This window comes from Grampus griseus, assembly GCF_964374135.1.
Source record: "Grampus griseus genome assembly, chromosome: 1".
Classification (NCBI taxonomy): domain Eukaryota; kingdom Metazoa; phylum Chordata; class Mammalia; order Artiodactyla; family Delphinidae; genus Grampus; species Grampus griseus.
In genome coordinates this window covers 77,055,712-77,080,780 of record NC_139017.1, presented here as the reverse complement: position 1 = coordinate 77,080,780, position 25,069 = coordinate 77,055,712, and the positions used below count along the sequence as shown (strand labels likewise).

The 25,069-nt window shown below is 41.0% G+C and overlaps 1 protein-coding gene across 1 annotated transcript in view; it reads left to right on the top strand.

Annotated features, from left to right (window-relative positions):
* CHD1L (chromodomain helicase DNA binding protein 1 like) overlaps nucleotides 1–25,069 on the top strand; it is a 51,255-nt gene that overhangs the window by 10,256 nt on the left and 15,930 nt on the right. Inside the window, exons 4-15 of the mRNA XM_082667998.1 lie at nucleotides 474–588; nucleotides 1,212–1,243; nucleotides 4,861–4,942; nucleotides 8,674–8,836; nucleotides 10,385–10,540; nucleotides 11,313–11,405; nucleotides 13,607–13,703; nucleotides 15,837–15,910; nucleotides 16,182–16,292; nucleotides 19,314–19,428; nucleotides 20,281–20,434; nucleotides 23,879–24,044. Coding sequence (XP_082524124.1) covers nucleotides 474–588; nucleotides 1,212–1,243; nucleotides 4,861–4,942; nucleotides 8,674–8,836; nucleotides 10,385–10,540; nucleotides 11,313–11,405; nucleotides 13,607–13,703; nucleotides 15,837–15,910; nucleotides 16,182–16,292; nucleotides 19,314–19,428; nucleotides 20,281–20,434; nucleotides 23,879–24,044 — 1,358 coding nt within the window. The remainder of the gene's footprint in view (nucleotides 1–473; nucleotides 589–1,211; nucleotides 1,244–4,860; nucleotides 4,943–8,673; nucleotides 8,837–10,384; nucleotides 10,541–11,312; nucleotides 11,406–13,606; nucleotides 13,704–15,836; nucleotides 15,911–16,181; nucleotides 16,293–19,313; nucleotides 19,429–20,280; nucleotides 20,435–23,878; nucleotides 24,045–25,069) is intronic.

Here is a 25,069-nt window from a genome sequence, read left to right as displayed (position 1 = left end):
CTAAGCAGTGAGTTTATTTCTTCCAGAAAACTCTGACATGAGGCAGTGTAGATAGAGACTGAGGATCTGATGGGGGAGGGACCAATGGATGTTATTGTTACCTTTTGTCAATTTGAAGGTCAGTACTCATTTTTAGTAAATTTTGCTGAACTAAGGAAGAAACCATCTTTTTCATAGTGATATAGTGACACTTCATATAAAGTAACGAATGTGGAAAAATAGTTTTCTTTTTACAGTTAACACAAGGCCCTTTTAGATGTTTATCTGACACGTCTCCCTCTTCACACGGGGACTTACCCTTAGGTTTACCCATTACTGTAGGTAAGATTTCAGGGTCCCAGGACTCATTCTGACTGCAGGGCATCCTGGGGTCTACACATCTGCAGTCCTTCCATGAAAAGTAATTTTCCAGACGTGCACCCCTTTTCCACGGCTCTATGTTTGTGTTCATCTACCTCTTTTCTTGGATTCAGATTTGCTCCAGATCTTTCCTGTGTAACATATTCAGGTGACAAGGAGGAGAGAGCCCACCTACAGCAAGACCTAAGGAAGGAGTCACATTTTCATGTGCTGCTAACTACCTATGAGGTATCTGTTTGTTTTTCTACAGCCAGAACTCTTAACCTGGGACCTTAGAAGTTGTAGAATCTACTGGAATTATATTTAATTTTTTTTTGAGGGTTCATATTGTTCTGAGAAGGTGGTCTACTTTTATTAGATTCTCACAGAGAAGCTGTGAGCAAAGGAAGCGAAAGACCATTGTGCTCCAAGTTAGTTGGCTATTTCTCCCTCTCTGCCCTGGTGGATCAAAGGGGAAGGCTTCCCAGTTAGGTACCACTTGAGCTGCCTCTTGGCCGATGAGTAGAAGGAGGCCGGCAGGCAGGGGAAAGGGTTTTTTGGGCTGAGGCATCATCTCTTGTTACTGGAGGGTGGGAAAGGAGGACACTTAGTTCCAGTCCCTGTTTAAGTCCTTGTTCTTCAAGCTAAGACTGTCCAGGTCACTGTAAGCAAGACCTTCCACTCATTCATGCCTCCCTTTGTTTGTCTGTAAGATGGTGCTACTTAGAAGTTATGCTCAGAGTTTCTTATGTAGTGAATGGATAAGACTTAGCTAAATCCTGTAGTTTAGGAGAGTTAATAAAAAGCTAGCTTATTAATATCAGAGTTATATCAATATCAGTCTTTGTAATGTGTCTTCCTTAATTTTACAGATTTGCTTGAAAGATGCATTGTTTCTAAAGTCGTGAGTATGTTGCACTACTTCAGAAATTGTCTTAAATGTATCGTGAAAGTCATTTCTTCACTTCACATTTTAGCACTTTGTGTTTTTTCCTGATGTGTCATCCATGAGTCTTATCTGGTGTGCGGCGTGGCAGGAGTCTTACAGTCTAACCCCCTACTCTTTAGGTGTAAATCTGTGGGTTCATTACTTAACCTCTGTGAACCTCAGCTTCTTCATCTGTAAAATGGGGATAATGAAATTTTTACCTTGGATGTTTGTTGTGAGGATTAAATAAGATAAGGTATACGTGGTGGGTGGTTAATAGATACTAGATTCTTTACATCACAACTTGCACAGACACCTTTCAGGACTGCAGTGTGGAGATTTTACTGCAACACAGCAGGTGAATTATTTGAGCCTTTTCCTGGAAGTATCCTAAAAGAGCGGTGAGTGCTATAAAATTAGCTTTTTAGAAAGGGATTTTTAAGTATACTTCTTTCCAGTGAATTGACTTTCAGGCCTCTCCTCAGCTCGTGAAGTACAGGAAACGTAGATGTAACTCTTAGTACTACCTGGCAATAGGGATGAGGTGTTGCAGTATGTGGTTAAGACAACAGTCACCATGTAAATCAAACAAGAGCTAGTTTTAGGTGAATAAGAAGTTATGTTGACAGAGTTTCATTCTCCATAGCATGTGTAGTTATGACATGGTTAGGTGGGGTTTGCGTCTTTAATATTTGGAAACTTTTCAAAGTGCTTTATCAATATTTTGAATGTTATTTCCTATCCAGGTTCTTCTGAGTTGGATTTTTATTTTCATCTTATTTTGAAACACTAAAGGCTCAGTCATAGATTTCATGACTTCCATCTAGTGTTTTGTTTCACTTAAGTTTCATTTAAGTAAGCATATTACCTTACTTAGGAAAAGGATATGCATTCCCTCTCACTTCTTTTTTATTATTAATATCCAACTTAATATTTATTGAAGATCTGTCCCCTGGAAAGACACTGTTCTGGGAGTTATCAGCAATACCAGGAAAGTAAACCATAGAGTGACGCTAAGAGGACATAAACTCCAGTAGAGGGGTAAGAAGGGTAGAGATATCCATAATACAAGGCAATATATTGGAAGTCTCAAGAGACAAGAAGATTGGGAGATAGATGTTATTGGGTACTTTACATAAATTATCCTATTTAATCTTCATGAAAACCCTAAGGTGGGTATTATCATCTGTTTTATAGATGAGAAAGTAAGAGATTAGATGACCCATCTCAGGGCACATTGCTAGTAAATGGCAAAGCAGACATCCAAACCCACCACTCAGTGCTGGGGAGCTTCTTTATAAGAGAGCTTTACAAAGTATCTAGGTGCACTGGAGTTTCACAGTTCCAGCAGAAATACAGTCTTTCTATATTAGATCATCTGCCTTCAATCCATTCCAGGTGAATTTAAGAACCTAAATAATAAAGAGACATCTATAATGCTTACTTAGTGTGAACTCTAAGAACACAGATTTGTTCTTTTTTTTTTAATAGATCTTTATGGGAGTGTAGTTGTTTCACAGTACTGTGTTAGTTTCTGTTGTACACCAAGGTGAATCAGCCATATGCATACACATGTCCCCATATTCCCTCCCTCTTGAGCCTCCCTCCCACCCTCTCTATCCCACCCCTCTAGGTCATCGCAAAGCACCAGGCTGATCTCCCTGTGCTATGCTGCTGCTTCCCACTAGCTAACTATTTTACATTCGGTAGTGTGTATATGTAGATGCTACTCTCACTTCGCCCCAGCTTCCCCCTCCCACCCCGTGTCCTCAAGTCCATTCTCTATGTCTGCCTCTTTATTCCTGCCCTGCAACTAGGTTCATGTATTTGGCAAAGTTATACTTTGTATTACTGTACTGCACACTCTGAGAACAGCCAGGGAGTGTAATGTAATCTTTGCCCTAAAGAGGCTTATCATAGAGAGCTGAGGCTGTGCATGTAACAATATGAAAAATCAGAAAATTTTTTGACAGCAGACTTACAAAATCTTTGGATCAAGGGGATTAGAAGTTACTTTGTCCCACTTTCTGTTCAGTGCTGGAATTCCCTCTGCCTCATCCTCTCCAGGGAACATCCCTTGGCATGTCCTTTGATGAGTGACTTGACCTCCTTCTTTCACTGAGCCCAGATCCACCTCCCTGAAGTCTGTTTCATTGAATACACTCTTTATTGGATGCTTGCGGTGTGTAAAAGCCTGAATATCTAGTTCTTAGTACCTTAATAATGGCATAGTAATCTTAATAGGTTAATACCTAATTTATTTTGAATGGTAATTCAGACAGGAGCCAGGCACTGTACTGCAGCTGCTTTCACACCTTATCTCGTGACCAGTGTCCAACATCAGTTGCACTCTTATCCTTTGTTATCCTTCAGTGCAGCCCCTGGTCTTGCTACCCAGCAGGAATGATCCCAATTCCTGCTGGATTTTTACCCGTGTTTTGGATTTTCTTTGTGGCCTCAGAGGAAGAAGGCTTCCTCCTCGTAAGGCCAACCTCTGCTCAATATCTTCCTCTAATATTTGAGGGATTTTTATTTCCATACCTACTGTCTTCCCAATATTCTGCTTTACTTGTATATACATTTAGTTTTTTAAGTATAAAAATAATGTAATGGCAGTATAGAATGTTTACAAATGAAATAAAAAACCTTATAACTTCCACTTTATTATCTTTTGCATGTTTTTCACATTTGTGAAAAAGATATATAATACCTTTTTTAGTTATAGAGGCCTGTATATTATAACATAATCATATTTATCATTTAAAATGCTGTATTTCGTCACCCATTATTGGACCTATTATTATTATTTTCAATTTTTTTGCTGTTTTAAATAATGGAGCTTGGAACATATTCATACATACATATTTTTCCATATTTTGAATTTTTTTGGTGGGAAAAACAGCTTCCCAGGAGTATATGCAGAGGATGTGCTTTTATGACTACAGCCTCTTGAGAGTTTGTGGTCGTAACTGTTATGCTGCAGAAGTGCTCTGGCACAGCTACCAACGACTGCCACGTTAACAGAGCCAATGATGTATCCTACTGTCTGTAACATTTGATCCTGTTCGCCACGTCCCCATCTTAAAATCATACTCTTTTAGCTACTGTGACACCAGTGTCTCTTGGCTTTTCTTCTGGGTCTGAAGCTCAGTTCTGCCTCATACTAGCTTTATGACCTTGACCAAGTCATCTATCTTTCTGAACTTTAGTCTCTGTGTTGGTAAAATGGGCACAATAATGTCTGCTCACTTTATATTTTTGGTTTAAATAACATACCTCAAGCCCCAAGCTGAGTGTCTGGCACATAGTAGGTGGTCATAAGTGTTTTCTTTTGCTTTATGTCTCCAACTCCTTTCTTTCTGCCTTCAATGCATAGATCTTTCCCATAAATTTCCTTAATTTTACTGCCTTATCCAGATTGTCTTATGTACATGGTTAGCTCTCAGATAAGAAGGCAATTTGGGTGTGTTTCTAATAGAATGGACTTGCTATTAGTCTTCCTAGCAAGAGTCATGGTTTTGTAGTAAGACTTTTGGTTGTGAGATATATGTTTGAGTTACATAAAACTGAAAGCTTGGATTTTTCCCTCACAGCTTCTCTTGGAGTGTTCTTGTTGTGGATGAAGCTCACAGGTTGAAAAACCAAAGCTCCTTGCTGCATAAGACACTTTCAGAGGTAAACTCCCAGGATACTCTTAGCTTTTATATAACTCCCTTTTAAAAAATATTAGTTTAGTCCTGTATAAAGCCAATTCAGTTGAAATATATTTTTTCAGTGAGATTTCTGCAGGGCTCTGTGAACATTTATGGTGACAGAAGTAGTACTTAATATGGCTTAACTTCTTCCTCTTGTCTTTTACACAGGAGGTGATGTTTACTAAAATCTGGTTATCAAATGAGTAAGACTCTACCCCAGGAAAATACATTGTATTTTTGGAAATATTTCAACTTGTCTTTTTTTTTTTTTTTTTTTTTTTTTGCGGTATGCGGGCCTCTCCCTGTTGTGGCCTCTCCCGTTGCGGAGCACAGGCTCCGGACGCGCAGGCTCAGCGGCCATGGCTCACGGGCCCAGCCGCTCTGCAGCATGTGGGATCTTTCCAGACCGGGGCATGAACCCATGTCCCCTGCATCAGCAGGCGGACTCTCAACCACTGCGCCACCAGGGAAGCTCTCAACTGTCTTTTTGATCTTCTTCAAAGAGGCAATTTCTTTAAAAATAATCTTAATGTAGTTTTTCTGTCTGCAGTAACAAACACATCTGACATATTGTACCCCTCCCCCATTTACCTGTTTAAAAAATTTGACAGTTCACGGAGTCGTGAAGAGACTGATTTCACACCATTAAATAGTCCCTCCAATCTCTCCTGTCTTTGTCATACTTTTGAGTATGACACCCTTGATCTTATTTCATTCTCTTAATCTCTGGCACCATTCCGGCAAAATAGATGAGAAATGTCGTTGTAGCCCTAGATATGCCCTCTTTTCTGAGGAGCCAGTGGAACAGCTTGTGAGTACGAAGTGCCCTTCTCCTTGTTGACCTAGTAAAGGCTTGTTCGTTCACGAGACCCCCACGTGTGAATGTCTGGGACCGTCACTGAATTTTGGTCCCTATCCTAAAATAGGTCAATTAATAAATTTAGAGGTCTTCTGGAGAAAGTCTTAGATTTTAATTCTATATTTATTGGCTAAAAGTGGCAGTGTTTAGTGTTAATGCAGATATGGCCACTGTCTATTATTAGCACAGTCTCAAAGATTGCTGTCCATTAGTGGGGGCCCCTCTGTAGTGTCCTTTACGTTCTTTTTAAGGACTCATAACAGTATCTCTTTCCCAAGAGGTTGTCATATCCTGGCACCTAACCTTATAAGAGACTGCTTCATAAACTACCATGCCAGTTTACTGATTTACAATGGGAGAAGAGAAGCAGGTGTAGTAAAAGGACCCTGAGCTTGGAGTGGGGGAAGCTAAAGTCTGTTGCCGGCTCCAGAGCCTTTTCTTCTTACTCATAAGGAAACTAAGGCTCAGAGGGGCTAAGTGAGGAAATTGTTCTGCATCATCTAAGTATTCCTTTTTAGGTGAGGTTTGAATTGCAGACCACTAGTTGGTCAGAAAAAAACTCATTTTAATAATTTTAATTTTTTTTCTCTTCTGTTATGGTTTATTACAGGATATTGAATAGAGTTCCGTGTTTTATGCAGTAGGAACTTGTTGTTTATCGATTCTATGTGTAATAGTTTGTATCTGCTAATCCCAAACTCCCAATCTATCCCTCCCCCACCCCCTTCCCCTTGGCAACCACAAGTCTGCTCTCTATATCTGATTACTCATATTTATTGATTGGTGGGGAGAAGGGTACTGCCTTTTCCTCCTTCCTAATGGTGTTTTGAGCTTGTTTGTAAAAGTTGGAAGCAACCTAAATGTGAATATAAGGAATTGGTTATACAATTTATGCTATACATATACAGTACACTTACAAAGTAAGGCTGCCATGAAAAATTATGCAGAAGAATATTTAATAATGTAGAAAATATTTGCAAAATATTTTATACAAAAATGTTTACAAAATATTGTACACAAACAAATTGTCTCCGGACTTTTTTTTTTTAATATAAATTTATTTATTTATTTGTATTTGGCTGTGTTGGGTCTTCGTTGCTGTGCGCGGGCTTTCTCTAGTTGCTGCGAAGGGGGGGTTACTCTTTGTTGCATTGCACGGGCTTACTCATTGCAGTGGCTTCTCTTGTTGCGGAGCAAGGGCTCTAGGTGTGTGGGCTTCAGTAGTTGTGGCACGCGGGCTTAGTTGCTCTGAGGCATGTGGGATCTTCCTGGACCAGGGCTTGAACCCATGTCCCCTGCATTGGCAGGCAGATTCTTAACCACTGTGCCACCAGGGAAGCCCCATCTCTGGACTTCTTTTTTTTTTTTTCCGAGTATAAGTTTTGATGCCAAAATGGACACTGCTTTGAATAAAAATGTTAACTCATGTGATAGTGTAATTTGATTTTAGTGACTGACAACCTTGATTATCTTTGTTGACCTCATTATTTTAGTCACTTTAGTTCTTTGCTTGGTGAGCACATATTTTAAAAATGTGATTTGGTTATTGGAAACCTTTATTGTTGAACTACTGTGAAAACACTGTCCTACAAGCAGAGCAGGCATGAATGGACATTGATTAGACAATTTAAAAAGAAACGACAAAAGGGAGAGTGCCCCCCCAAAAAAGATTTTGAAATCCATTTTAATTGATTGTGTCGTTTCATTTATCACCTTTTCTTATTTGAAAAGCATTGTCTCCTTTTTTAAATTTAATTTAATTTTTAAAATTTTTGGCCGCACTGTGTGGCTTGTGGGATCTTAGTTCCCTGACCAGGGATTGAACCTGCACCCTTGGCAGTGAAAGCACGGAGTCCTAACCACTGGACCGCTGGGGAATTCCCAAAAGCAATATCTTCTTATGACCCCCTCCCAAATCAAAATATAGAAACACAAGAAGAAAAGTGAAAGCTACCAAAAATCCTACCCCACTGCATATGTTACATTTGGTGTATATGCTGCCACATCCTTTGCAGTGCTGTGTATACCCAAACATAAATATGCATCTATATTGTTCAAAAAATAAAAATACATTACTTTAAATATCAAAGTGCAGTGTATATGTGTATCTATATAGATACATACACTCAATACACGTAATGTATTTTGATGTTTAACATATACACATAGGATATGGCTTTCTCTTTGTGCTGTATTATTTAACTCAAGTGGTCTAAGTTCTTGTTAATGTTAGTTCAGAGGTTATCCTTTGCTTTACCTAGTATCTGTTGTTATTGTTTTTCCTAACCTTTTACTTCATTAGTCTGTTATTCTTGGTGTTCCCGTCTTTTGCTCAAAATTTAAAGAGTTTGTTTCCATTTTGGACTCCGTATGGTCCAGAAATGTCCAGAAGTCTTGATGCCTTGCATTGGCTGCACCTGTAAAGTTTTACAAAAGGACATCTTTTAAAAGAGATCTTCTTGCTTCTTGCTTATAGTGGTGGGTCCTGCTGCTGTTGCTTTGGGCTTCTCAAACTGCTTGGGTATATGCTGTGTGCTTGAATTCCCACATAGATTGAATAACAGTACCCATATTCAATACTCATGCAGTACTTTAGCATTCAAAATGTGATTTTACTTACCTTATAATGGTATCTCCTTCACAGGATTATTACCCTTTCTTATAGTCGAAACTGAAGAGGTATTATTTCCTACATCAAACAGTTATATACATTTTGAACCTGAGCCTTCTGATTTCATGTCCCTTTAGTCATTTCATTAAATCATGCCTCTCTTTGTAAAGGCTGTGATAGGTAACTCAGTCTTGCTTTCCAGGGTTATGGATTTTTCACTTTCTTTATTTATATATTTGAGTTTTCAGTCGTCTTCAGTCTCCTGTTGACCGGAACTCCCATCCAGAACAGCCTTCGAGAGCTCTACTCTCTCCTCAGTTTTGTGGAGCCTGATCTCTTTTCCAAGGAGCAGGTGGAAGATTTCATTCAGCGTTACCAGGATATTGAGAAAGAGTCTGAGTCAGGTAAGTTCCCTTCTTACAAATCATGCCCAAGAGGTGTGGCCCAGAGACTTCCCTAGTGCATAAGGGTTATAGACAGAAAAGAAAGAGAATCGATAACCAAAGGACACCTTCCGGGGAGATACAGAGCCGCACAAAGGTAAGGTGATGTCAGAGCCCCCCTGCTGTTCCCAACTCCTGCTATTCATGACTCTCTTACTCGTTTGTTACATGATTCTATAGTCGTGCTTATTTGGGTCATTTTCAGAAGAAATAATATCTGCTGATTTGCAGACCTTTTTTTTCCAGCATGTAATTTCTATAAGGACATTGTTAACTTCTCACGCTACTCCCTGAGGCAGAAAAGTACGCGGGTGCTATAGTCTGAAACTGTCATTCAGCTTTCCACAGCACTGGTGTTTCTTTTAACACTGCACCAAAACCAAAAGTCTGGGGTGGATGGTGGTGGAAGTACAGGGGGAAGCCTTCCTTGTTTGTACAATCACCATTTGTAGTCTTCCTCTTGCACCTTTGCCCCCTGCCTCATAGGATTGTCTGTCTACCTCTGTGATATTATCCCAGGATGATTATTCAAAGCAAGTGGTAGGCATGCCAACTAGTGGGTATGTAGGTACTAGGTGAGTGTGAGTTGGAAAGGCTCCTCACAGCAGAGATCGCCACACCACAGGCTGAAATTTACCTGGGGAGCCTGCTCTGATTGTTCCCATATTTAGGGTTGCTAGATAAAATATATGACACCCAGTCACATATTACACAGGACATATTGATATTAAAAAAATTATTTGTTTATCAAATTCAAATTTAACTGGGCACTTGTATTTTTATTTGCCATATCTGGCAATCCTACATGCAGTGGAATTCCAATTTAGGCTAGTTTTCGAAGTTCACGACAGCTGGGGAAGGAACAAGGACGTTGAAGTCAAAGAACTAAGTTTGAGTGCTAGCAACATTAGAGCCAGCTGTGTGACTTTGGATAAGGGGTTTAATTCCTCTGAGCTTCACTTAACTTAGTTATACAAATAGAGACAATATTACCTATTGCCCTATATTTCTGAGCTGTTATACTGATCAAATGCAAAAGTATCCTGGAAACAGACTAGCTCTGTGCAAATGAGATTATTAGTAAGAATCAGAAGGAGCTGGAAAGAAGAACCCAATGAAGGAAGAAATACTATGAAAAATTACTGTGCTGGCCTGGAACCCAGAATTGGCATGAAAATGAGAAACAAAAATAAATTGTTGTGGGCTTCCCTGGTGGCGCAGTGGTTGAGAGTCCGCCTGCCGATGCAGGGGATGTGGGTTCATACCCCGGTCCGGGAAGATCCCACATGCCACGGAGTGGCTGGGCCCGTGAGCCATGGCTGCTGAGCCTGCGCGTCCGGAGCCTGTGCTCCGCAACGGGAGAGGCCACAACAGTGAGAGGCCCGCATACCGAAAAAAAAACCCCAAAAAAACCAAAAAAAAAACTGTTGTATGTTCTCTAGTAATTCATTGCCTTGGTCTTGCTTTTGTCCCACACTTCTTGTGTGTGTGTGTGTTTCCCTCATACAGCAAGTGAACTATACAAACTCTTGCAGCCATTTCTGCTGAGGCGAGTGAAAGCTGAGGTAGCCACAGAGCTTCCCAAGAAGACGGAAGTAGTGATATACCATGGCATGTCAGCACTGCAGAAAAAATACTACAAGGCCATTTTGATGAAAGACCTAGGTAATCAGAGGGCACTTGTCCATTTACAAACTAAATGAGGATGTGATTTGCATGCAAGGAAATATTTTATAATCACACTCACTTTGTATAGCAAGACTATGGGATGGAATTTTGTATTCTGAATAATATTCGGGTCAGCTGCAGAGTATCTTTAATATAACTCAGACTTTATTGGTTGGTGCATTTGTGAAATTTCCTCCCCATCCCCCTGCTCCTGGTTTTCCTTATTGCCTTTAGTTAAGCAAACTCTTCTAGGTGTCCCAGTCATGCCTTTCATTTTCCTATCCTGACACATATTTAACACATTGCAAAACGTTTCAGTTAAATCCTATTGGGTTGGCCAAAAAGTTCGTTTGGGTCTTTCTGAAAGACGTTACCCGAATGAACTTTTTGGCCAGCCCAATACTATCTGGAAGGAATCGGGACTGGGAAGGGAGAGATAGGGATAGACAGATCTCTCAATTTGCACTGTTTTGTCCCTTGGCTCCAGAATAGCAGTTGAAGAAGGAAATTTAGAATTCTGCAAAAGAGCAACAAAGTACCCCCTGAGTTTGTTTTATAGTTAGGCTTCTTTCTTGAAACGAGGTGATGGTTAAGAAAACGTTGTATCGATGTGCTATTAATTCTTAATGTGATTCAGTGAAATTTGGGAAGTTAATAATAGGTTTGAAAGATATATTATTGAAATGAGTAAGGTTATGTATGGAAACTTACAGGGTTTTTTCTGTTGTTGTCCAGTAGTCCATCTCTTTCTCTCTTTTTTAAATTTCAGACGCGTTTGAAAATGAGATGGCAAAGAAAGTTAAACTTCAGAATGTCTTGTCCCAGCTTCGAAAGTGTGTGGATCACCCATATTTATTTGATGGTGAGGCAGTGCCCTTTTTTCCCACATTACTTTTTGTTGTCATTTCTGTGGCCAACTTCACAGCAAAATTCTTCAAAAGATTTGCCTATACTTACTGTCTATTTTCCCCCATTTTCTCCTGTTAATTTTTTATGTTGATGTTATCTAATGTATTGTTCATATTCAGATTTCTTCAGTTGTCTCCTAAACATCCCTTATGACTTTGTTTTCTTTTTTCTTTTCTTTTTTTAAAGTAATTTTATTTTTATTTTAGATACAATGGGAAAACACAGGAGAATTTTAATCAGAGGAGTGACATTATCTGATTTACATTTTTTTATTGTTTTGAGCTACAGACACTTAAAAAAGAAACAACAGCAAAAACGAAACAAACAATCCAGCCCCCAAAACAGCAGGTGCAGAAAGGATAACACATCCATCCCCCATCCCCTCCCACCATGAAGACTTCCTCCCTTTGCTGGGAGGAGAGTGACATGGTTATACTCAAGGGCAGAAATTGGAGAATGAGAGAATCCTGTACAAATAGGCCTTGTTAAACACAATTCTCATTCTCCTTAGCCTTTCCCACATAGTGTGGTTCCTTTTTCACAATTGCCTCTCTTTGTTCAGCACAATAGAAAAGTGTTTAAATTTTGCCACTTTTCTGGGTCTTTTCTTCATTTCCTTAGGAGAGCTCCCTGTGTCATGTAAAAACTTATGGGAAATAATGTGTATACTTCTCTCCTGTGAATCTGTCTCGTGTCTGTCTTTTTTTTAAATTCAAGATCTAGTCATAGATCATGCATTGCATTTGTCTTTTTTTTTTTTTTTTTTTCGGTACACGGGCCTCTCACTGTTGTGGCCTCTCCCATTGCGGAGCACAGGCTTCGGACGTGCGGGCTCAGCGGCCATGGCTCACAGGCCCAACTGCTCCGCGGCATGTGGGATCTTCCCGGACCGGGGCACGAACCCGTGTCCCCTGCATCGGCAGGCGGACTCTCAACCACTGTGCCACCAGGAAAGCCCTTTTTGTCATTTTTTAAAAATTTAATTCACTTATACTTTTGAAGAATCAGGGCAGGTTGTTTTGTGGGATGTCTCATAATCTAAATTTATCTGATCATTTCTTTCTTTTTTTAACATCTTTATCGGAGTATAATTGCTTTACAGTGTTGTGTTAGTTTCTGCTCTATAACAAAGTGAATCATTATCTGATCATTTCTTTATGATTGGAGGCGCCTTGGTCTTGAACCCACTTGTTGAGCCTTTTATCACTACCATTCCTAGTTCACCAGTGGTCTCCGAGTGGCTCAACCAATAGTTGTCAGTTCACATTTTAATTAACCTCTCAAAACCTTGACGTAATTGATTGCGTCTTGAGACACCTTTATCCTTTGGCTTCTGGGACAATACTTTCTCTCGCTTTTCCACCTGCCTTACATCTGCTCCTTCTCAGCCTCCTTTGCTGCTTCCCTTTCGTCTTATGGATGTCTGTGAATTTCCCTCTTAAGTGCTACTTTAGTTGCATTCTATACATTTTGGTATGTAGTGTTTTCATGTTCATTCAAAAAAAATTTTTTTTTAAAAATTCACTCTGATTGGTAGCCTTTGGGACCATTCCAGACTTTTTGTGGCTCTGAGGGCTCTGTTATTGATAGGATCAGTGTGGAGGGTTTGCCAAGTCATCTTAAGGAAGTCTTTGCCAAGTAGCAGTATGAATTGTTTTAAAATGTCACAGAATCTTAATTAGGTGCATATCAGAGCTTTTTTTTTTTTTTTTTTTTTTTTTTTTTAAGAGATGGTGCATTGGGAACATGTAGATTTTGAAGGAAGCCCTCTAGGTTATTCTACTATCCCCACCTTGAGAATGACTCATTTATACATCTAAGCCTATTTCTTGATTTGTTTTCTAGAGTGAGAGCCTGAAGATGTCGATTTTGGGTCTCTCTGGTCTTTAGCATCAGCTTCCTAAAGAGTGGGTTTCTTCCTTGGGTAAACATTTCTTAGGCATATTGGGTGTGCCAGGCTCTGTGATTGGTGTTAGGCAGTGCTGAGATCATCATGTAAAAAATAATTATGAAATGCCTCAAAGAGATATGAGACTTGGGCCCTTTATCAGTTAGAAGGAGCTTGGCCTCTCTGTAGCCTCGGCTATCGGCTTTTCTGTTCAGTCTGCCCTGACTGGGGACACATTTACGGGGAGTGGGTTCTTTCTTTTCCAGGTGTGGAACCAGAGCCTTTTGAAATTGGAGGTCACCTGATCGAGGCCAGTGGGAAACTTCACCTTCTGGATAAGCTGCTGGCATTCCTGTATTCCAAGTAGGTGGTAGTTTCATATTTTCTGCTCTGAGCTGGTGACTGTTAAAACCAGAATAAGGAACAACTCACTGGTTTCTTGAGACTAATCCCAATTCTCCTTTTTTCAAGACCCTGATTCAGGTTCCATCTTCTCTGCAACTACAACCACCCCCCCCATTCCATTCCATCCCATCCCACACCATCCCCTCCATAATCATCCTTTCCTTTCCTGATTTCATACAGCACTTAGGATCCTAATCCAGTGCTTGGCAATGTGCTGCCTTAATCTGCTGTCTGGTTAATTGCTGTATATTAACCATCTCACTCCAGCTGTATTGTTTAGTTCCACAGGGACAGAGATAACATCAAGCATTTCTTGTTTCATTTCCTGCTGGTACCTTGCATTGAATTGGCACATAATAAGTGCTTAGTAAATATTTACTTCTGTTAACTGTGGGGCTTGGTTTGAACCCAGGGAGAACTTGGGGACTTTCCCTGAGACATGAGTCGGGCATCGGATGACCGAGTCCCTTCTGGAGCCTCTACAGGTTCCGCTAAGTGTTCAGTGGCCTGGTGTCCAGCCTGTATCTGATCTTTCTGATCCCCAGAGGGACAGAGGAGTCTAGAAAAATCCTAGTTTCCCAAGGATTTCAAAGTTATCCCTTAGGGACAACTGACCCAAGTAGGCCTGAACCAACCTAAAACCTCAGATTTGGCAAAACTGTCCAGCATTAGGAATGTGCAAGTCAAATAACTGCACATCTTACTATATTTTATTGGCTATGATGTATCTACTCTAAGTGTCTTAGTGTTGGAGAAGGACCTGTAAATATCTTCTCTCCAACCTTTTCCTTTCACAGGTGATGAAACAGGCCCAGAGAAGTTGTGTGGCTTGTCTGAGGCCACCACAGCTAGCAGATGACAGAGATGGGATTAGAACTGAGGTCCTCAATTTTAAGTTCAGTGCGATTTCTACCAATCTGGGGCTAGAGCCTTGAAGGAGTCGTTCATGATTGTTCATCTACACCCATTGCAAAATCAGATTAAGTTAGTTTTCCTGATGAGAATGTTGTTTTGACAGTGCTGTGCTTCTTTGTTTACACAAACTTTTTTTCTTTTTCATTAGTTATCTACTTTATACATAGTATCAATAGTGTATGTATGTCAATCCCAATCTTCCAATTCATCCCACCCCTCCCTTTCCCCCCTTGGTGTCCATATGTTTGTTCTCTACGTCTGTGTCTCTATTTCTGCTTTGCCAATAAGATCATCTATACCATTTTTCTAGATTCCACATACATTTGTTAATATACGATACTTGTTTTTCTCGTTTTGACTTACTTCCCTCTCTGTGATGGTCAAATAATGGCTGATAGCATGGGGCTCTAAGCTTGACTTTGTTTTTTGTTTGTTTGTTTTGGTCGCGCTGCGCAGCTTGTGGGATCTTAGCTCCTCAACCAGCAGTGAAAGCACAGAGTCCTAACCACTGGACCGCCAGGGAATTTCCTTGAATTTGTTCTTGACTTAATCCATTTTAACCTCCTCCTTTCCTCTCTCCTCTCCCTACATAAATTTTCTCATGCATCACATGGGATATGAGATGCCACCTGCCCCTTGCTTCTCTAAAGTGATGTTTCTCAGAATTTTTAACCAATAACGCTCTACATTGAAAGGATAGTAACTTTCACCCCCAAGTAGAGAAGAGCTATAGATTGCCAACCACAAGCTCTTTAGGGTTATCAATTTTCGTTTCGTTTTTTGTACCTTTGAATTTTGCATTTTTCTCTTCACAGATCTTTTTTATTTTGCTGTTAAAAGTGTATATTTCTTTCCATTTAGTATTTGACATCCTAGAAAGAGGTGTCTTGGTTATCCAGTCTTCCTACACCCTCTGGTGCATTGACACATGCTCCTGGGAATATCCCCACTCTAGTTTGAGAACTGCTCTAAGGATACAGCTACATGTGCAGTTATATCCTTACATAAAGCATTTTGCATTACTGAAGAAATCTCTGTAAATGATTGTGACATTTATATTTCTGCTTCAGTATTTCATTTCTTTATAAACTTGCATTCTTTGGTAAGTGTCACCTGAGCGAAACCCACCTTAAATACTATCACAGTTGGCAGTTTTCCTTTTCTTTTTCTTGCCAGGGGCCATCGAGTTTTACTTTTCTCCCAGATGACCCAGATGTTGGATATTCTCCAAGACTACATGGATTATAGAGGTGACATCCCTTGACCACTACATTGCTCAAGACTTTTAGACTTTTAACAGTCCAGATAGGCCCCTGAAGAGTTACCTGGGGTGTGGGGCTGTTACAGAGGAAAGCAGTGTAAGAACATTATTCAGAACCAAAGGAAGATTGCTTACAGTAGGGGCATGCCTGTATATGAGAAGGGACAAATTAGCATTTGGTTTTGAGCTGACAGTGTTTAATTCCACAGAGAATACTTGGAAATGGTTAATGTTTCTCTGTTTTCCCCCTCTGTGTGAAGGCTACAGCTATGAGCGTGTGGATGGCTCCGTGAGAGGAGAAGAGAGACACCTGGCCATCAAGAACTTTGGACAGCAGCCCATCTTTATTTTTCTCCTGAGTACCAGGGCAGGTAGGCCGCATAGACACTGACCAAAGCAGACAAATAAGGGGTGACATGGTACCTTTACATCCTAACCATTAGTATGTTTTTCCTTAATTCTCTGAAAGGTGAGGTTATTACTGAGGAGTGTAAAAAAGGGGAAACTGAGGCAGATGACATCAGTTTATCTAGGTGCTGGACTTCTAGCATGGTGTTCTTTTCTATCCAACTGATCTAAGCTTTCATCTCATCAAGGAAGTAGGCTAAAACCTGGGGTCATTGGAAAGTAATTCTAATCTGCTTTGACTATTGACCTGGGATCATCCTGAAAGATTTCTATGATTTTCTGCAAAATTTTAGTCACATTTGATAGAGACAGCTTACCTTCCCAGCCATGAAATGAGATAGCAACCTGTCTACTAGTTGTCCTTCCTACAAGTAGCTCTTGAATAGTGTTGTAAAAGCTTAATAAAAATCTAGTATTAAAAAATGTGAGGGCTTTCCTGGTGGCGCAGTGGTTGAGAGTCCGCCTGCCGATACAGGGGACATGGGTTCGTGCCCCGGTCTGGGAAGATCCCACATGCCGCGGAGTGGCTGGGCCCGTGAGCCATGGCCGCTGAGCCTGCGCGTCCGGAGCCTGGGCTCCGTAACGGGAGAGGCCACAACAGTGAGAGGTCCGCGTCCCGCAAAAAAAAAAAAAAAAAAAAAAAAATGTGATAATGAAATTGCCAGCTTGTTAGAATTATTTATAACATTGCCTGTATAAACTTGTTAAAAATATTATACATGACATTTATAGTGTTTTACCAGTTACAGAATGTTTTCATTTCTTTAAATAATACGACATCAGCTCTTAGAGATGAAATTATTCTCATGTCATGGAACAAGCCAGACCTTAAGTTAGTTTTAAACTCATAGAATCTTAAGTTTCATTATTTTATTTTTTGTAGACCTAAATCTTGATGGAATAGATGCAGGAGCTCTGAAGGGATATGTGTCCTCTATAAATAAAGGGAGATCAATATCTTTATGAGAAGAGAGTTCAGGCTTACTTAGTAAGCATTTATTAAGCGCCTAGTACTATAGGGTATAAAAAAGAAGTGTTAGATATACTCCTTGACCACAAGGAGATTGTTCTGCCTGTGTACGTCTCACCTCTGTATTGTGAAGATCTGGTCAGATTCATTTGACCCCACTCACTTCCAAGATCATCGACTGCACCCTGAATCTCAGCCATTTGTTCCTGTCATTAGTTGTCTCAGGGGTAGACTTAGGAGAGACCGAAAGGATCAGGGCAAACATCATCACTGTTGGGAAAACAGCCCTATTTATGCTTTACTGATTTCATCATCTTCATATTCAGAGAGCAGCATTGTTTGAAACGTCTAAAATTAGGAAGAAAGAGATCTCTGCTTTTCAGCTAATCTCCTTGGAGTTCTCAGAATTAGTTGAAACACAGTGATCTTTTAGAAGCCAAAGCAGTTCTGGACATGAGTCTTTTCCAAACACTGTCCTGTTTGCTCTTGCTTTTTAGCTGTAGATTTGCATCATTATCATTTATTCAGCAGTTTCCCTCCAACTTTCAAATATTTCTGATTGAGTCATATCGCCACCAGGTGGCAGTGATAGCTCATGAATATGTCCCAAAGAAGTCTGGCTACAACTTACTTATAAAATATCGCTCCTTCATGAAGAAGAGTTGAACTTAGGCAACATTAACGCAAGAAGAAGAAGAAAATTTTTAGGGAGCACACTTTAATGAAAGAAGTGCCTGGGAGGTATTATGGAATAGTGGGTAAAAATCATAGGCTCTGGAGCCAGACCATGTGGCGCTGAATCTGGTACTTTCTCTTTCCAGCTGTGCAACTTCCAGTAAATCCCTTAACCTCTCTGTGCTTCCATTTCAACATCTATAAAATGAGCATAATAACAGTAACTGCTCATAGGATTGTTGCGAGGATTAAAGGAGTTAATATATGTAAAGTGCTTATTAAAACAGTGCCTGGCAAGGAGTAAAGCACAGCACCCGGGTAGCCATCATTATTACTAAGTATAATTTAGCATCTCGCAGTAATCAGTCTTTATTATCTCTTTATTCCAACTTTAATTTTATATGAAGTGTTTAATTAGAATATTCCTGCCTGGCTTGTCTTGAGATCCAGCATAGACACAGTAGCCTGTCTCAAAAGTTAGTCCTTAATTTTGGCTCTTGGAACAAGCTGTTTCAGGCTTGCTTGTTTCAGCAGCGAGCTGTAACGACCCTGCAAAGAGGGAGTCAGTTTTGTACTTGTTTCCACATTAATCAAAGAGAAGGCTGTAATTTGCCTTCATGGTTCTCTTAATTAATTCCTGTAGTCCAAGGAGCCTCCCCAGCCCTTTTCTTACAGCGCTGAAGAAAGACCGGAAAGTTGTCCCAGGGAGTGTTCTTGTCCTTTGGTTGGTTTTGTTACCTTGTCTTTGATTAATGTGGAAACACATACAGAAGAGACTTAACTGAAGTTTTCTCCAGTCAGAGGGAGGTAGCTTCCCAGCTCCTCTCGGGAGTGTAATAAATGACATCCCCTCTTCTCATTAACTTGTATCAGGGGTCTTACTGCTTAGTTGTACCTTGCAATGGATGTTAAGAGCTCTTCTCTTAATGTTGCCCACAGCAGACCTCACTCATACTTAAAACTGGTTCTGAAAGAGCATGTGGCCTTTTCTATAGACGATTCTAAACAAATTGCAATGAAGATTTTTAAACAGAAGAGATTTAAGATGGCTTCAGGGCATGAACTTAAGTACCCACTTTTGCTCCTTACCCCTGCTGCCCTCATTCTGTTACTTTCAGTCGTTAAACTTTCCCAAGTCAGGTGATAGGAGCCCAGGTAGGACTTTTAACCACTACAAGGCTCTGTCTGGAGTTGGGGATGGGGGTGTCAGTTTGAAGGATGAAGCCAATTGTTTTGGCTGCTCTCAATTTATCAATCTGGCCACTGTAGCCTTGCGTCTTTATTGTCTGGTCCCTAGCCCACGTGCTGCTGATAACATTCTTTTTTGCATTGTTTTCAGGTGGAGTTGGCATGAACTTAACGGCAGCAGATACCGTTATTTTTGTTGACAGTGATTTCAATCCGCAGAATGACTTGCAAGCAGCTGCCAGGGCTCACCGAATTGGCCAGAACAAGTGAGAGATTTAAGCATAGCATGGTTCCACTTCCTTGGCTCCTGAGCAGTTCTGGGTTGGGGAGGAAGGTGAAGAGTGTGGGCCGGTGACAGTCCTAGACTGGAGGGCGAGAGACCGCTACGTTTTAGCCCAGCTCTGTTGCTCACTCACGAGTAGTACTGGGATGGGCATGTTATTATTCCATACTTGCTCTGTTAAAAAGAGCAAAGTCGGGCTTCCCTGGTGGCGCAGTGGTTGAGAGTCCGCCTGCCGATGCAGGGGACATGGGTTCGTGCCCCGGTTCGGGAAGATCCCACATGCCGCGGAGCGGCTGGGCCCGTGAGCCGTGGCCGCTGAGCCTGCGCGTCCGGAGCCTGTGCTCTGCAATGGGAGAGGCCACAACAGTGAGAGGCCCGCGTACCGCAAAAAAAAAAAAAAGAGCAAAGTCAAATTGTGAAAGGACTAGAAGGAAGCTTTAGAAGTTATTTATCTCATCCTTCCTGAGTTAAGGTCTAATTCAGTTAAAAAATGAAGTTATGGCTTTATGGAGCTAAGCTAAAAAGATAAGTCTTACCCTTTGGCCTGAGGATGATTTAGATCTCCCAAAAGTTTTCCTCCACCACAGATAAGGAACCCCAGTTATGGCCATCTCATCATCCCTCCCTTGACTTTTTTGGAAAGGTTCAGTGAGAATTAGAGGCCGGATCTGTCTAACAAATGCTCGGGTTCACATACAACCACTTCCCTTTAGTTGTACCCTGAACATGGCATTTTGGGTTTGTTTTCTTTTAGGTGTATTGACTGTGCATGCTTGTGCCCTTCTTTGCAGACCCTTCTATGTTAGCCCATTGCTTTCCTTTGACTTCTGTACAGGTCCGTTAAAGTCATTCGGCTGATTGGCCGAGACACTGTGGAAGAAATAGTCTGTAGGAAAGCAGCCTCCAAGCTGCAGCTCACCAACACCATCATAGAAGGGGGCCATTTTACTCTGGGAGCCCAGAAACCTGCTGCGCATGCTGACCTCCAGGTAAAACATATTCTTCACTTTAGAATGTGTCCTGGTTTTAGTCGGTGCTCCTGTGGATGAGAAAGTAAATGAATTAACCACCCACTCTCCCCAACCACACATTTGTTCTCTGGCCAAATTCCTACCGGCCATCGTATCTACTGCGTGCAAGCTGCTGTGAGAGCTAAAATGAATCTGATATATAAAGGCGGAAAAATACAGAACGAGGATGGGCTTTGGATCCCTCTGCTTGGATTCAAATCCAAGCCTTGCCACTTATTGGCTGAGTGGCTTTGAGCAGATCTCTTAACCTTTGTTTTTCTAAAAGTGAGGATACCACAAGTTACCTCGGGGCCTTGAGAATTAGATGAACAGCTCAGCATAATAAATAATGATTAATCTCATACCTCCATCTTAACCCCAGACCCTTTGATTAGCACTCTACATCACCTTCTTCATATTCAGAGGAAGGTGGACAAGATCAGGAATTCAAAATTATGCCATAGCAAAAATAGACGAAAGAACTAGAGTTAATTGCTTAAAGAAGGGGACGCAGGATAGGAAGCAAGTGCTGGCTTGGAAGACTTTAGAAAAAGCTGTCTTCTGGAAGAGGGCTTAGCGATATTCTGTAGCAGCCCTTGGGTTAAAACTGGAACCCATATTACGATATATCCCAGGTTCTCCCATTTTGACCCAGGGATGAGGGGCTGGAAGCGGAGAGACCAACTCCTAGGATACTGGAAAGATCCAGGTGTGAAGTGAGTAATAGACCTTTGATGGGCCATAGCAGTGGGAGGGTCTGGAGTGAGCAACGTTACAAAAGAAGAAATGACAGGAGTCGGCTGCTTAGAGGTGGGAAGCTAGGGAGATGGAAAATTCAAAGATGTCTGTAAGGTCTTAAGCCTGGATGATGAGGATAGAAATTAGGAAGATAGAAGGTAGGCAGAGTTTTAGGAAGGGAAGGTAATCTACGCTTTAATCAACAGAGTTTGCAGTAAAAAATAAAATATAAACAAAACTATTATTAGAGGAAAACTCAGAGACAAAAATTTCATTTGCAAAAGTTTGTAAGAGAGTAGGCTTTAAAGGAACTAGTTTATCAAACAGAAAATATCAAGACAACAAGTATTTAGAGGAAAAAAAAAGTTAAACACTATTATAAGCAGAATTACCCAGTTTACAGTTAGTCTGGTTAAAGAAAACATTTTCTCACATGGCTATCATATCCACAAAGACCAGTGCATATCTTTACATCAGCTTTGCAAAAGACAGGGCTCACATTGGTTTTGTTAGTGAGTTGGTAACTTACAGGAAAGGCTCAAGGTTTCTTTTATTTTAGGTCTAGAACTAGAAAGTATCCCTGGGTTTTATGCATTTACTTGTTTGATTTTTGTTTATCTCAAGGTGCAAAGTGTGTTTTTTTTCTTTCTCTGTTCTTCCTTTGGTTCTCAATTGATGTGTGCACGCTTATCCATGCTGGTGGCAGGGCCGACTGTACGTATTTTTTTCACATTATCCAAAAGGCAGTTACAAATGTAAGATGAAAGCTTGAGAGAGAGGTAGGGACAGACTGCAGAGACTCTTAAATATAGTTCTTCATGCACGAGTTCTCCCATAGAACCTTGAGAGTGACAAGTTCAGCATGGGTCTGGTGGTGGGAATAGATGGCGGAGCCTTGGAGTGCCCACATTCTGGGTGTGGGAGGAGGAGGGGTTGTCAGTGAGAAGTTGGAACTCTCTCCCAGTGCAGGAGGGGCTTGGGATTCAGTCGGGGTGTCCTTGTGATGCGGGCTGCTGGGCATGTCCATGTGATTGAGTAGACATGCCTCTGTGCTGTGGGCCAAATACTAGTGGGAACATAGACCCCTGGCTATTTGAGAGGGGCTCTGTCGGAATCTTGCCCAGCTTGGAAGGTGGTTATCAGAAGGTTACGTTCTGGCTCTAATGTCTGATTTCTCTCTTCCCTGCCAAGACTCTGCAAGTTATCTCTTTGGTTGCCAAAAGCAAAGGTAACAACCCAATGCCCTTGTCTCAGAAGAAAGCAGAGTTTGTTTGTGAAATAAAAAGAATCCAATAGTAAAAGATGTAACTGTTGTTTAGTAAATTTAAGAAGTATAGGATCCTGAAGTCCTCAAGGAAGGAAGGTTTGTTATCCTGCAGGAGGAACGTAATAGAAACAGAGAGAGGCAGATGCAGATGTAGTGAACATTTATTGAACGCTTACTGTGTGCTAAGTATCATATGAAGTGCTTCTCTCCGATTGTTTCCGTGAATATGAATAACGAGAATGCGGTAGGCACTCTCTTTATTCCTATTTTGAATAATTTGCCCTAGGACACTCATTTATTAGGACGCCAATCCAAGTACTCTCTAACTTCCAAGCACATGCCGTTAATTACTGTAATATATTGCTTCTCTAAAAACACAGGTAGTCCCTTGGTGACTGAGACACCTCACAAGTGAAAGCATAAATGTAAGGTAGACTGAAGGGAGTGTCCCAGGACGGACCAGTCGTTTTCATAAATAGTTGGCTTTCTTCTGTTTTTGGTGCCAGTCGCCTTGTTATATATGTCCAGGTTAAAGATCAGTGTATCCAGGTTTGTTTGATGCTTAGGTGAGCTGCCTAAATTTTTTTCAAGCTGATACAGAATACATTAAGATTTCCAAGTTACTCACAAAATACACCCTCTGGAGATAACTGACCCAGTCTAAAGAGACAAGATGCAGATGAGCCAAGATGTGAATGCGGCTTGGTTCGGGGTCTCAGAGTGATTACTTAGGGAAGTACAGAGTTGGAAGTAGGAAGCTAAAGCCAGGAAGGATGATCTGAACGTTTTAGATGGTTCCTGCAGCCCAAGGGATAGGCTGAGGGTACATTAGAGAGAAGGAAAGAGAAGCAGGGTAGTGCAATGCTAGAGGAATGTCCAGCAACATTAGAATTGAGAAAGGGTTTTCAGGTCTAGTGGTTGGGAGTTGTTACTGGTCTTTGTGAAGGCGTTTTCCATAGAGCACTGCGGCAGGAACAGAATTGCCAAAGGAAAGAAGTCACTTAAGAAGTACCCCATGTAGCCCTCTCTTTCCAAGAAGTTTGGCAGTGGAAGGGATGGGAGAGTAGCTAACGGGGTCTGTGACTTCTCATGTGGCTGCTGGGATTGCCTGTGAAAAAGACTCCATGAGAAGTGCTAAGATAATGCAGGAAATGGCTGTTGTTCAAAAAAAGAAAAATTGGAGGCTCAGATTTTTTGTTTATTGAGAATTGTTAAAGTCAGCATCTCTGACTATCATTTATCACCCTCTGCTTACCCATCATCCGACTACAAAACAGCCCCATTGTCATGGGGAGAGAAAGAAGGCTGAGCATCAGAGGAGGAGTGTGCCTGGTGTCGTTAAGCCACTTTGCAAATCACTGATATCCAATGTTTGTCTTCATGAGGGCCAACTGGACTTTTTGTTTTCTTCATTCAAGTTGAGTGAGATACTCAAATTCGGTTTGGATAAACTGCTGTCCTCTGAGGGGAGCACCATGGATGAAATAGACCTGGAGTCTATCCTGGGAGAAACAAAAGATGGCCAGTGGATCTCTGGTGCCCTGCCGACAGCAGAAGAAAGAAGCAGAGAACAAGAGGAAGGAAGTAAGTGGGGGGTGAGAGCAGAGCCAGTGGTGCGGCCACCCCAGGCTAGAACATGAGTGAGATGGGTCCCCAGGGAAAGTCCTGGATCCTGCTCCTAGGACGTCCTTTTCCTGTCCAGCCCTAGTCTCATCCTGGGCACACTGTTTAAGACTTAACATGGTTCAAGAACTCTTCCTAGGCTGATTGGAAATTGTCTGGCTGTTCCCTTGGATCTGAACTTTGAACCAAATTGATGATACTAATGCTTATGGTAGTATCAATCTCAAGGATTTTAATTTGTGTTTTTTCCTCCCTTGACTGCAAGCATCTTCTCCTTTGTTTATTAGTAAATCCTTCTGTCCTTAGTATGATGCTGCACGTAGTGATCCCTTTTCTGAATAGTAGAATGAGTTATTTTTTAAATTACAGTTAACACCAGTTGAGCATTAAGTGTGAACTTATGTGCCTTATACCTGTGTTTTCATTTCACTGCTCTGTGAAGTGAGGTACCATTAATTTTAATTTTTTTAGTGAAGCAGTATATATGATCATGAGATGATCTTGTCTTTTTCTTTCTGATTTGGGTCAACATTTGTCTTTTGTCCATTTCTATTTCTATAGTATTTTAATTTCTTATTTGAAATTTTTTTTTCACATAGTAGCTTTGTAAGGATGTCCCCTGTTGTCTTAGGGTTATTTTGAAATGACTTTATTTTCCCATACCAGTGGCAGCAGAGATTCAGTGCAGACTGGGGTGAGAGGTCTGATAGTCTTACTAGGCTTCTTAATTCAAGAGTACCTTATTCCATTCATACAGAGAAGGGCAGTTTCTTTACCCGACGCTGCTTCCTTTTATTGGGTGGAGAGTGGGCTGGCATGACTTCCGGTTTTATGATTCTCTTTTGTTTCTGTACGACCCTGAATTTCCATCACTTGCTTCCTTCTTTCCCTTTGCCACCAAACTGTCAAAGCACGTCTTCCCCTTCTAAGTTGTCTCTTTCCCCCAGAAGCAGTGCCTTCCCAAATTGTAAGCTGCAACTACTTTC